Raw genomic sequence first — 12,690 nt, 5'->3', positions numbered from 1 at the left:
GTTGATGTTTACTCTTGGTCTAATTATTATATTAAAGCTTACATTAAAGATAGAAAAAGAAATGATTGGGAAACCATTTTCATATACGGTAACGCAAACCCAGGCAAGAGGAGGGAGGAATGGGAGGAGCTCACAACAAGCAATTTTAACAGGAATGAACCTAAACTCTTCATAGGAGATTTCAATGTTGTATTAGCTCAAAAGGAGAAGGAAGGCATGCATGAGCAGCCGAGGAAATAGATTGTGGATTTCAAGAATTTTTTGGATTCTAATGCTCTCATGGACATGGATCTAAAAGGATGTAAATTAACTTGGTTTAGCAATCCTTGAAATGGGTTAATAATTAAGGAAAGAATAGATAGGGCTCTTATTAACTAAAAATGGAGGCACAAGTTTCCAAATGCAAGTTTGATAGCTATGCCAGCAGTGAGCTCAGACCATACGCCCATTGTTTTGAGGTTACAGCCTAAGTATAAGGTGGATACGTCATTCAAATTTGAAGCATTTTGGAACGACCATAAAGAACGTGAGGAGATTATTAAGATGAGTTGGAAAAAAGATGAGCATAGTAATAACGAATGGGGTAGGTTGCTGAAGAAGATAAGAAACCGTAAGAAAAATTTAAGGAATTGGAGTAGGAACACTTTTGCTAGAGCTGATATAGAGATTAACAAGTTGAAGGCTGAGCTACAGAAGCTTCAAGAGGCAGAATTAAATGAAGAACAGCAAGCACAGAGGTGTCAAATCAAGGAAAGGATAAGCCAGTTATGGAGGCAAGAAGAGAAATATTGGGGAATGAGATCCAAGCTAAAGTGGCTAAAGTGGGAAGACAAAAATTCCACATTCTTTCATGCGACAACGATTCAAAGGAGAAATAGGAATAAAGTGAAAAGATTAAAAGATAAGGAGGGCCAATGGGTCTCAGGAGATGATAGAATCTTGAAGATAGTGGAGGAGCACTTTACAAAGTTGTTTACATCCTCAGCCAAATCTGATTTCAGAGATTGTATAAATAGGATTCCAAAAAGAGTTACTCAAGAAATGAACGAACAACTCATGGAGGAAATTTCAGAAAAGGAGATTGAGGAAGCTGTTTTTAGCATGGGGAGCCTCAAAGTCCCTGAACCAGATGGATTAAATGGACTTTTTTTTATCAGAGTCACTAGAACACAATAAAAAAGGAAGTTTGTGATGTGGTTAAGAGCTTTTTTTATGAGGGTATTATGCCAAAAGAGGTAAGTGAAACTATTGTTGTTCTTATTCCTAAAGTGAAACAATCGAAAAATCTTAATCAACTTAGGCCTATTAGTTGCTGTAATTATATATACAAAATTATAACTAGGATTATAGTATTAAGACTTAGAAGGTTCATGGATAATGTTATTTCGCCAATCTAGAGTGCCTTTCTAGGGAGTAGGTTGATCCAGGATAATATTATCATAGTTCAAGAGATTTTTCATAGTATTAATAAAAAAAAGGTAGGAATGGATTGAAAAGCCTAGCTATTAAGATAGATATGAATAAGGCTTATGATAGATTAGAGTGGAATTTTTTGGAGGCTACATTGATAGCTTTTGGTTTTGACCAGAGGTGGATTTCCTTAATAATGAAGTGTGTTAGAAGTGCTACGTATAAGGTTAGAATGAATGGGAGGCTCACTAGTAAAATTATACCTAAAAGAGGGTTGAGACAGGGTGATCCTATATCCCCATATCTTTTTATAATTGTGGCTGAAGTGTTCACTATTCTCATGGAGGAAGCAAGAGAAAGAAAAGAAATTTCAAGGTTCAAAATCGCACCAACAGCCCCTCCAATCACTCATCTTCTGTTTTGCGGATGATTGTATTATTTTTACAGAAGCAAAAGAGGAGGAAATTTACAATCTCATTTTGATTCTTAATAAGTATACAAAGGCATCAGGTTAAATGATCAATCTGGATAAATCGAGGATTATTTTTGGTAGTCAAGTACCCATACAAATCAGAGTTAACATAGAGGAAATCCTAGGAATGAAGTGTTGGGATAATCCAGGGATGTATTTAGGGCTGCCAGAGATTTGGGGCAGGTCAAAAATTAAAGCTCTGAATTGGATAGAGGAAAAGGTGATGGAAAAAGTCGAAGGATGGAAAGAAAAGCTCTTAAACCAAGCCGGAAAGGAAGTCCTTATTAAAGTTGTTATACAAGCTATTCCTAGCTACGCTATGACAGTTATTGGATTTTCAAAAGTATTCTGTCAGAGATTAAACGCTAGGATTGCAAGGTTTTGGTGGGCCAATTCTAGAAAAGAAAGAGGCATACACTGAAAAAGTTGGGACAAGATTTGTGTAAGTAAAAGAAATGGAGGGCTAGGCTTCAAGGATCTTCATGGCCAAAATTTAGCTCTTTTAGCAAAACAAGCTTGGAGAATCATAGAAAATTCTAATTCAATATGGGTACGTATTTTGAAGGCAGTCTATTTTTCTGATGGAGATTTTTGGAATGTGAAATGCTATAGTAATATATCTTGGGCTTGGAAAAGTATAATTAAAGGAAGGAATTTTCTTCGCAGAAATAGGAGATGGAGTGTGGGTGACGGATCAAGAATTAATGTTTGGGATGATAAGTAGGTAGTGGGCGAAGAAAAAATTCAAAGACAAGAAGGAATAGAGTTGAATTATGTTAGTGAACTTTTGAAGGAAGGGGAAGGGTGGGATGTGAGGAAGATTGAAGGGGTTTTTACTAATATTGTCAAAGAAAAAATTCTTAAGACTCCTACAAATATTTTGAAAAGAGAAGATAGACTTATCTGGCCATATAGAAAAGATGGAAGCTACAGTGTCAAACTGGATATCACATAGCTAAGAAGGAAAGCCAAGGAAACAAAATGGAAGAAGCTTAATTGAGTATGAATTTGGAAGAATTATGGAAGGAGATATGGAATGTCCAAACTCCCCAAAAGATTAAAAGTTTCATTTGGAGAGCAGCGCATAATATAATACCGGTTAATGAAAGGTTGTTTAAAAGGAATATAGTCAACTCCCCAATGTGTCAGATTTGTTTCATGGAGCCTGAGACTATTGAACATACATTGTTACTATGTTCATGGACAAGGGCAGCTTGGTTTGGTAGCCAATGCCAATATTGTCCCTCTCAAGATCACATCACAAGCTTTGGAGAATGATTTTTACAGAAAATTAGAAGAATTGAGGAGGAAGGGGAAACTGACAAAAAGGAAAGGATAGGAAAGATGATTTTTTTTTTAATATAGGAGATATGAAAAATCAGGAACCGAGCCATATTCAACACTAAGGAGATCAATTTTAAGGAGGCTATTATCAAGGCTAAAATAGCAGAAAAACAGTACAGAACAACTATTGATCAAGCAGTTCAGAAGCAAACAGAGAATAGAAGAATTTGTTGGGCCAACCATGAAGAGCTCTCGACCATCGGGGAGGAATCAAGCGAGAGAACATAAGATGAGAAGACACTACATCCAACTCAAAACCTTAAGGCGTCAAGTTAATGGGTCTCTCATCTTATAAACTCATCACTCTTCCTTGCTTTCTTTGATGTGGGACTAACTTCAACACTCCTCACACTTGCAACACTAACAATCTCCCCCTCAAGTGTGAGCTTCCACATCAAGCACCTCCACCACATGAGTATTCGTCCATCATACCGCTGCAAAATACCGCGGAACACGCCGCCCGGACCACCTTTGCCGGAAAGACTTTCGATGCTTCACCTTGAATACTCCTTAAAACCAGACCGATTAAACCATCGGCTCTGATACCACTTGTTGGGCCAACCATGGAGAGCTCTCGACCATCGGGGAGACTTCGGGGAGGAATCAAGCGAGAGAACATAAGATGAGAAGACACCACATCCAACTCAAAACCTTAAGGCGTCAAGTTAATGGGTCTCTCATCTTATAAACTCATCACTCTTCCTTGCTTTCTTTGATGTGGGACTAACTTAAACACTCCTCACACTTGCAACACTAACAAAATTAAAGTAAGGCGCGTTACCTGGAGACCCCCGCCAAGAAATTGGTTGAAATTGAACGTTGATGCAGCCTTCCTCTGGTGATGGAGCAACGGCAATAGCTACAAGGGACAGCTTTGGAAGATTTTTTGTGGGAAACACAGATAGAATCAGAGCTGTATCCAGTATTGCAGCAGAAGCATTAGCAACAAGGAATGCTTTAATTTTGGCAAAAAATCTACAGCTAGATATGATACTAATTGAATATGATTGTTTACCTTTGGTGCAGGCAATTAAATAAAAAAGTAGCCTTCAAGAGATTGATCCGATTTTGCAAGATATCTTTGAACTGTAAGGAAGTTTTAACAAATATGGATTCACCTGGATTCCAAGAGAAGCAAACCAATTAGTACATACAATAGCAAATTTAGCAATTATAAATCAATTGGGTCAAAGGTGGTGCACTGATTTACCACGCACCGTTGCATGCATTCTTTGGAGAGAAGCACCAATATCATTATCTGGGCGGTCAAGCCTGGCGTCAGCCTAGAGGAGGAATCCTTACCTCTGCGGTGGAGTTTTATACCGAAGTGAAGCCAGTAGAATGACCTGATTCAGACCTCATCAACAGATTCGCAACTTGATTTTCAGATCTTGGCTCAGTCCGGAAGTGGATAACATAGTCTTCTCATGGAGGCCATGGATTGGAGTTCACTTCTCGGCCACAACATAACTCCCGTGAGGGAGATGATGAACTTGGAATTGGGTGGGCGGATTGTTTTGGGATTTGGGTAGGATTTTTGGGCTTAGTCCATGACAAAAAAAAAAAAAAAAATTAAATTTAAAATACATGAATTATAAAAAAAAAAAAAAAGAAAAACGCATCTTTATCTTAGTGGCTCCCTGCTAAAATATATATATACACATTATTTAAATTATGGTTGATAACCAACTATCAATTACTGTGTAAAAAACTAAAAATCAGTATGCATGCATAAATTAAAATTTCTTTTTGTTTTTTTTAGTCAAGTGGATTGGACAATCTCCAATTCTAGGTATAAATTAAATTTTTTTTTTGTCAGGTGAATTGGATAATCCCCAATCCTAAATACTTTAAATGGATTGGACAACCACCAATTCTAAGTACAACACACACACCCACACGCTCCTCACATACTTACCATTTTTTCTTCTTCGGTTGCCGTTGATAGGAGTTGAACTCGAGACCTTTGAGATGGGAAGGGCGGAATGCCGTGTGAGTTAAGGCTCATTAGCAAATTAAAATTTCTATATAGTTGTAAAATGAAATAATTTTTGTAGTGGATCCCAATGAGAAGCCCAAGAACCTAAAAGAGCCCATCATTTTGTAACATTATGCGTTACTATAATGTTATATGGAGATAAGAGGTCCTACTTGAAATAGATTTATTAATTTTTGTGACACTAGTATATTTCCCCCACCATTCCCTCTAATTTGTAACTCCCCTTCCTTCCTTCCTTCTTTCTTTCCTTCCTTCCTTCATCTTTTCCTTGTTTTCCAGTCTCTATATTTGTATAAGGCTGCTGCATTCTTCTTCTTATTACATAACATAGAAACAAGAAGCTGATACACAGTATGATCATCATGTCTATATATATTTTCTCATCATAAGATGCCAAAAAGCCTTAGAAACCAGAATAGTACTTAAGAGGATCTACGTCTTGAGAGTTGAGTAGTTTGTGTAACCACTAATAACTAGGTAAGACTGTTCATTATATTGCCTACCTTGTCTTTTCTTACTTTACATAATTAGCATTATTATTATTAAATGCAGGAGCTATGTAGCAATCATACACAAGTTCATATACAAAGTTTGGGAAACATTTCAAGTGCACCGGGAGTACCGGTGCTCTAGTTGTTTTAACCGTTGATCTGAATTATAAAAAATATATAATATATATTAATTGAAATCAACGGTTAAAACAACTGGTGCACCGATACTCTCCGGTGCACTTGAAATGTTTCCCAAAGGTTGTATATGTTGCCATATCTAGTAACTATAATTTTACTTTATTATTTAGCTTGTTGCCCCTCATTAGGATCTGTTTAACTTGAAGTTTTGAATTTCCTTCCCTCCTTCTCTGATCCATCTTTTCTTTTCATCTTTCTTAAAGTGATGAGATAAAAAAGAGTTTGTTTGTTCATAATTTCTTTTTATGCATATGGTTGCTTTTCTCTGCTGGAAATAATAATAAGCTTTATTTCGTTTCCACTTTATATATATGCTGTATATAAGACTATAAGTTCATTATTTATACTGAAAAAGGTTAATTATATTATGCTATATAGATGTAAAGCTCACTTGAATAATGCAGTCCCTTTCATTTGGAGTATGTTATTATTAGAAAAGATATTGATTATTCCATGTATGTAATCATTTTTTATTTATTCTTTATTTATTGAATTCTCTTGCATATGTTTTCTGGTTTTTTCTTTTTTGGTGAATGATAATCCTTAGTAGAAGTGATAATTGTCAAGTGTTTTTTTTTTTAATTTATTTTTATGTCATGTCATGCTATAAAAAATCACAATCATGATTTTTTAATTTGTTTGTTTCCCCTCCCACGTTAAAAATATTATGTAAAAATGTCAATGGGAAAGAGCCAAGTGTCCCTTTCGTTTTTTGGACCAAAATTGAAGGCACATATATAATAAATTTTCTGTGAGTCATTACCAGAATGCTATTGTACATCGTGGGATTTTCTTTATTTTTCTTTTGTATTATAGGCACATGTACGTCCCATCTTTAATGTAATAATCAACTTGTTTGAAAGACCTTGTCATATTGGCACCATCCATGGTAAAAGGAACTTTCATGGTATATTTTTATTTTGTTATGGCATGTTGAATGATGAAACACCACTTTCGTCCTAGTTAATGCTAGCTTTTGGGTTTATTACTGTTAATGTCATATTTATTTTAAAAACTTAAATCGATAGAAAAAAAATATAAAAATAATTATTTTTTTAATTTGTTTTTATTTTTCAAAAAACTTTTTTATATTTTTAAGATATATCTTTTTTTTATTTGTCTGGCGTTGATTTTTTTAAAGTCAACAATAATTAAAGTTAATATTTTTTTTGGTGATAAAAATTCTGATACAATATTGCACAAATAATGAGGAAAAAAAGTTCATGAAAAAAGATTTCCTCTAATTATAGTATATGTTGAACATAATGTTGATAATTACAAAGTGAAAATTAAAGTAAGCAGGTATTTTATTTGATGTATTTATTATGGCATGATGCAAAGCACACATTGTGCATGAAGCTATTTATTTTGTTCAGGTTTCACTGACCTTACATTGGATTCCACTGTCTCAGTTTGTGGCATACAATTCTGAAAGTTTACAGTGGTTGTGGTGGGTCAGAGGAGCATTCAAGTAGAGACCCTAATTATTAATAACGCGTTTCACTTAAACCATGCAGATGCAAACCCCAAACACAAGGTAATGTTTCAAATTCAAACTTTGTTTCACCATATATATATGTTACTAGTTCAAATTCAAATGTCACTTTGATGTAAAAGCTTTAGTCCAAAGTTTGCATGTATATATAACTTTGTACAACATTATTATTAGTGGAGTGGAAGGTGGCTTTAGTGAAAAAGTTTTCACATGGTGAGCATTGAGCAAACACCAAAACCAATTTGTTCATCAACTTTATTCCACTGTGCATAGACCCTACTTAATTATATGATTAACTTTTTGTATGATAATATATGTAATGTAATATGACCAATGCTGGATTGGTGTTCTTCTTTTGGAAATTCATTAACTGCATGCATCACTATCACTATATCTTCCCAAGTAGCTTTCAGTGTTGCGTTACGTTATAAAACATGCTTTTATACATAGCATCAATATATTATATATACCTGTAACTAATTAATGTTGATAGTGAACTTTGAAATGGAAACTTCACTGCATATGATGTTGTATGTGAATCAATAACAATCACCTAAATACAACTGAATTTTGAAAGAATGGTTTGGAGTATCTATCTAACACTATGTATGCAGTAATGGAAGTTGTGAAATGAGTAAGCCAGCTAAGAATTGAGAGTGATGTGAAGATATTGCTTCAGCCATATATGGCAAAAGCTTTTATTGCTCCAGAGGATATGTTTTCCTTATGAATCATAACTGTGATTTGGTTTCAGAAATGGCTCCTCTGAGGTGTCTCGGAAGGTGTCCCCTCGCGGCCGCGGCATGCGCCAGCTCAGGCCTTCTGCGCTGTACATTGATTCTGCATCAACATTAAATCAAGTTCATAGAACAACATCAAAGGATAGAAGCCCTAAAGTCATTGAAAGAAGATCACCTAGAAGCCCTGCTCCTGAGGTATCACTTTCTTTCAAATTAATAACACTGTTTCCTTAACAATATGTTATGTCTCGGAACTTGGAACCTTTGCACACAAAATCATACACAATTTTGGTTATGCAGTTTTATTATATTATTATACTAAGTTTTATTTGTGGTGGAAACTTACGAATAGTTGTGTTCATGTGAAATTTGACAGTTTAGAACCGTTAGATAATTTGATATATTTAAAGATAACTGCACGCGAGTTTTCTTTATTTTTATTTGTGATGTTAGATAGATATTAAATGGCCTTTTTAAAGAGAGTGGATAGAATAAGCTACCCTATCTACTGTTATAATAACCGGTTATTGATTCCATTTATGTGTAAACTGTGAAGGTTGATGGCATTATTGTATATGCAACAATTGTGATTGAAATTTGTTTACATGTTTCTGAGACTCAATTGATTCCTTTGGTATTTTTTCATTGTATTCTGTAATGTACAAATTTTCATTATGATTTTGCTTTTGGTATTAGAGGAAAAGGCCAAGCAGAATACCTGAATTGGAATCTCAGGTTTCTCATCTGAGAGAGGATTTGAAGAAAGTGAGGGAGCAGCTAAGTTTATCTGAATCATGCAAGAAACAAGCTCAACAAGAAGCTGAGGAATCCAAGCAAAAACTCTTTGCGTTGTCTCTCAAACTTGAAGAATCACAGCAGCAAGTTCTGAGCCTCACTTCTGCCAATCTTGAAGATTCCCTTACATCTTCCATGATTGAAATTTCTCATTGTGAAAACTCACAGACACAGTTTCCAGAATCATCAGATTTGGAACTACTAAACCTGAAACAAAACTTGGCAGAATCTCTTTGTATTGTGAAGAACATGAAAAACCAGCTCAAGGATTGCAAAGAGTCATCTCAGGCAGAACCTTTGGTTGATGAGACTTTGCGAAAACTCGAGGCTGCGAAAAGAACTGTGGAGTTCTTGAGGGCTGATGCTGCTAAATCTGCTACAGAAATAGACCCATCTAGAACCGGAAACTCCCTCGATTCGCATGTAAGCAAACTCGCAACCGGCCTCATTAGTAGCAAAATTGTCCACAATGGAAATCTTGTTGATGATCATAAGCATAAGCATGAAGCTGAAAAATTGGAAAAGCAAGAGGGTGCTGATCAAATTGGTTCTGAAATTCAGTTTCTCAAGTCTGAGGTAGAAAAACTGAGGTGTGCCATGGAGACTGCTGAGACTAAATACCATGAAGAACAGATTCGGAGCACGGTTCACATCAGGAACGCATATGAATTAATGGAACAGATGAAATTAGAATCAAGTAAGAGGGAGTCTCAATTAGAGGCTGAACTTAGAAGAAAGAAAGCTGAGATTGAAGATTTGAAGGGTAACTTGTTGGACAAGGAAACAGAGTTGCAGTGCATTGTGGAGGAGAATGAGAAGCTGAATGCAAGGATTGAAATGAACTTGTCATCACAAAGAGAACATGAAAATGAACTCAAGATGGAGATTCAAAGATTGCATGAATGTGTTGCTGAAATGAAGGCAGAGATGATGGACAAGGAGACGACACTTGAGAGCATATCCGAAGAAAATGAAATTCTGAAGAATATGGAATTCAATAAGGTACTGAGTGAAAGTGTGGCTGCAGAAATTGAGGCAGCTAAGGCCGTGGAACGCGTGGCGGCCGTGAAGCTTGGGATTGCAATGGAGGAGGCAGACCGGAGCAACCAGAAAGCCGCGAGGATCGCGGAGCAGCTGGAAGAAGCACAAGCATTGAAGTCAGAAATGGAGGCAGAACTTAGAAGGCTTAAGGTACAGTGTGATCAATGGAGAAAGGCTGCAGAAACTGCTGCTTCTCTGCTTTCAACAGGAAAGGGGAAACTCACTGAGAGATCTTTGTCTCTTGACAATAAATACAATATCCCTTTGATGAATAACAAGTATGAGCCTTGTTGTGATGATATCATCATTGATGATGATGATGATTTCCAGAGAAAGAAATATGGTAACATGCTTAAGAAGATTGGGATCTTGTGGAAGAAGCCTCACAAATAATTGTCCACTCTCTTGATTCATGGAGACCTATAAATGTGTAGTAGTACATCAGTATTTTGTGTTACTTAAATTTGGATTTCATCATCATGTGTTTCTCAATGTTTTAATATATAATGCAGTTGCTAAGTTTTGTTTACTCTAAATCATGTATGCATGTTTAAATCTGAAATTAGTGATTCTGTTTCTTATGTATAGGCATAGTGTAGAGCTTTGAATAATTAAATTTTTACTCTACATATAAGAATTTTATCAAGTTGTGCATGCCTCAACTTTGGGTTTTGAATCTTGAGCCTAGTAACTGGTCCCACTTTGCCCAGCAATAATGTGAGCCTGATTGGTATAAGTATAACCCCCTAAGTGTGCTACCTTGGGCCCGTTAAAGCTTTTGGATTTTTGTAGAAAATTAATCACATGTTTTCTGGAATGTGGAATCTGAAACATTCTTTGCACAACATAGTTCTTATGAGCTCTGTCTGGAATATTTTGTACATAATTATATGGGACAAAATCAACAAATCTTAGAAGGTGAGCAACCAATTTAAAAGACTATTATTTTGAAATCATGTAGATGTAAAACATTTAAGCAACTAATTAAACTAAGCATGGAAGATTAACAACCTTACAATAATAAGGGGTGTGTTTAAATATTTGATCTTGAAATGTGCTCCCCCATTAATACATGAAGCCCAAACCTAAGTCCTCACAATTCACAAAGTTGTTGAGGTGCTAAGAGTTTAAGACAAACATCAAACATAATGGCCAGAGTTTATGGAGTTGTATGATTTGTTGTTTTCCAAGTCTGGCCCATATGGTTTATGTGAGGACAAAACTCTGTGATCTTGATCTTATCTCAATTACATTACAACACTAGGCAAAGGATTTCTTCAACTTGTGCTACTATTTCACAGCATTAAGAAAATAACGACAAACCAAGCAAAACAGTAAACAAAATAACCAAACAAAACAAAACAAAAGCAAAAGAGGTTTTGAGTATAAATACACCTTTCAAACACACAACAATGTGATTTAAGCATTAGACAACAATAATTGAATATCAGGAGAAGAGAAAAGTCCTATTGCATAAAATCGTTATGAAGTATAGACTTACAATAATATTAGTATATTACTTTATTTTGTGCCCCAAATCTGCATTAGAGGAGGATGCTTGTGCAATCTGCATTAGAGGAAGCAACCATCATGCAAAAGGAAACACATGGTTTGGACCAAAACTTGATGAAGACAAAGAACCATGAAGCTGTGCATGGTGATTGCTTGAAGCTCTACGACGACACCATCTTCCATCTCAAGCGTACCCTGGAATGCCTTAACAACAACAACTGTTCAGCGGTTGATGCACAAACATGGCTCAGCACTGCTCTCACAAAGTGTCAAACGGGTGCACAAGAACTCAGCGTTCAAGATTTCAAGGTTCCATCTAAGAACACAGAATTCCTCTGTAGAATTCGCGAGAGATAATGCAGAGCAAGAGCAACATAGGAGCAGGGAGCACCACAATCATCCCCATGAACAACTTTCACCTGAAATTGAAGTGGCAGACATGAACATCCTCCAGCAAATTATCTCTGTCTCAACTTCTGCAGGTAGCTCCATCACGCAATGAAGAGGGAGAAGCGCAGGCGAATCTTCTCTCAACTTGGATGGGCAATGGCGCGGTACCACAGCGGCGGAGCGAAGGACAAGGGAAGAGGATCGCCGGAGAAGCTCGATATCGAAGCATCAACGCAGCGAAGTAACCTTCGGTTGAAGGAGACGACCCTGCGGTTGAGGAAGATGGCGCTGAACGACCCTCCGAGAACGATGATGGCATTAGGAAAGGATCTGCATTCTCATTGTTGTTTGGGCGGGGTTTTACCCGACCCGATTTTGCTTGTTTGGCGAGAGAGTTTTGGTCTTCTTGGGCATACAAACTAGAGTTCGTTAGACAGAATAAACAAATATAAGCTCGAAATAAATGGGCCATTTTATTCATAGAAACACTCTTCTATTGGGGCTTCAGACATTGGGGCTTCAGAAATGCAAAACTACAGTTCATAGGACCATTATTGGGGCTTCAGACATTACCTTCTTCTGTTCCATGGGGACATTTCAAAATAAAAAATCAAATTAATACATGAACACTTGTATTGGGGCGTAATCTCTAGTGTGTAGGCTTTAAAGCTTATTATTTTTGGGCTGTAGGTCCTTCATGTATACCAAAGTCCCAAAAACAATTTTTAAAAGAATTGACCAATTTTGTCGTTGCTTTATATTATTATCATTTCAAAAATTGACATTAAGGTGTCCTGTGTCCT

The 12,690-nt window shown here is 36.3% G+C and overlaps 1 protein-coding gene and 1 long non-coding RNA gene across 3 annotated transcripts in view; both read left to right on the top strand.

Annotated features, from left to right (window-relative positions):
* LOC107613971 (interactor of constitutive active ROPs 3) lies at positions 5,399-10,601 on the top strand. Of its 2 annotated transcripts, none has more exons than XM_016316178.2 (4): positions 5,399-5,702; positions 7,327-7,451; positions 8,164-8,344; positions 8,846-10,601. In XM_016316178.2, exons 2-4 carry the CDS (start codon positions 7,426-7,428, stop codon positions 10,376-10,378), a joined length of 1,740 nt encoding a protein of 579 aa, XP_016171664.1. In that variant the 5' UTR covers positions 5,399-5,702; positions 7,327-7,425; the 3' UTR covers positions 10,379-10,601. The 2 variants fall into 2 exon arrangements, with proteins under 2 accessions (XP_016171664.1, XP_016171665.1); XM_016316179.2 differs by having other exon boundaries at positions 7,291-7,451.
* Positions 11,059-12,690, top strand: part of LOC110265595 — a 22,644-nt gene continuing 21,012 nt past the window's right edge. The window contains exon 1 of the long non-coding RNA XR_002351755.1: positions 11,059-11,074. This is a non-coding gene — a long non-coding RNA (uncharacterized LOC110265595). The remainder of the gene's footprint in view (positions 11,075-12,690) is intronic.

The sequence above is a fragment of the Arachis ipaensis genome, chromosome B08 (genome assembly GCF_000816755.2).
Source record: "Arachis ipaensis cultivar K30076 chromosome B08, Araip1.1, whole genome shotgun sequence".
In the NCBI taxonomy this organism is placed as follows: Eukaryota; Viridiplantae; Streptophyta; class Magnoliopsida; order Fabales; family Fabaceae; genus Arachis; species Arachis ipaensis.
This window is presented reverse-complemented; position numbering and strand designations above follow the sequence as displayed.

What these genes read in the sequence shown, in the direction of transcription:
- LOC107613971 (XM_016316178.2), top strand. Translation starts at nt 7,426, where the DNA reads ATGCAGATGCAAACCCCAAACACAAG. An exon ending in ATGCAAACCCCAAACACAAG is followed by an intron (nt 7,452 to 8,163) that starts GTAATGTTTCAA and finishes ATTTGGTTTCAG; the next exon opens with AAATGGCTCCTCTGAGGTGT. An exon ending in CTAGAAGCCCTGCTCCTGAG is followed by an intron (nt 8,345 to 8,845) that starts GTATCACTTTCT and finishes TTTTGGTATTAG; the next exon opens with AGGAAAAGGCCAAGCAGAAT.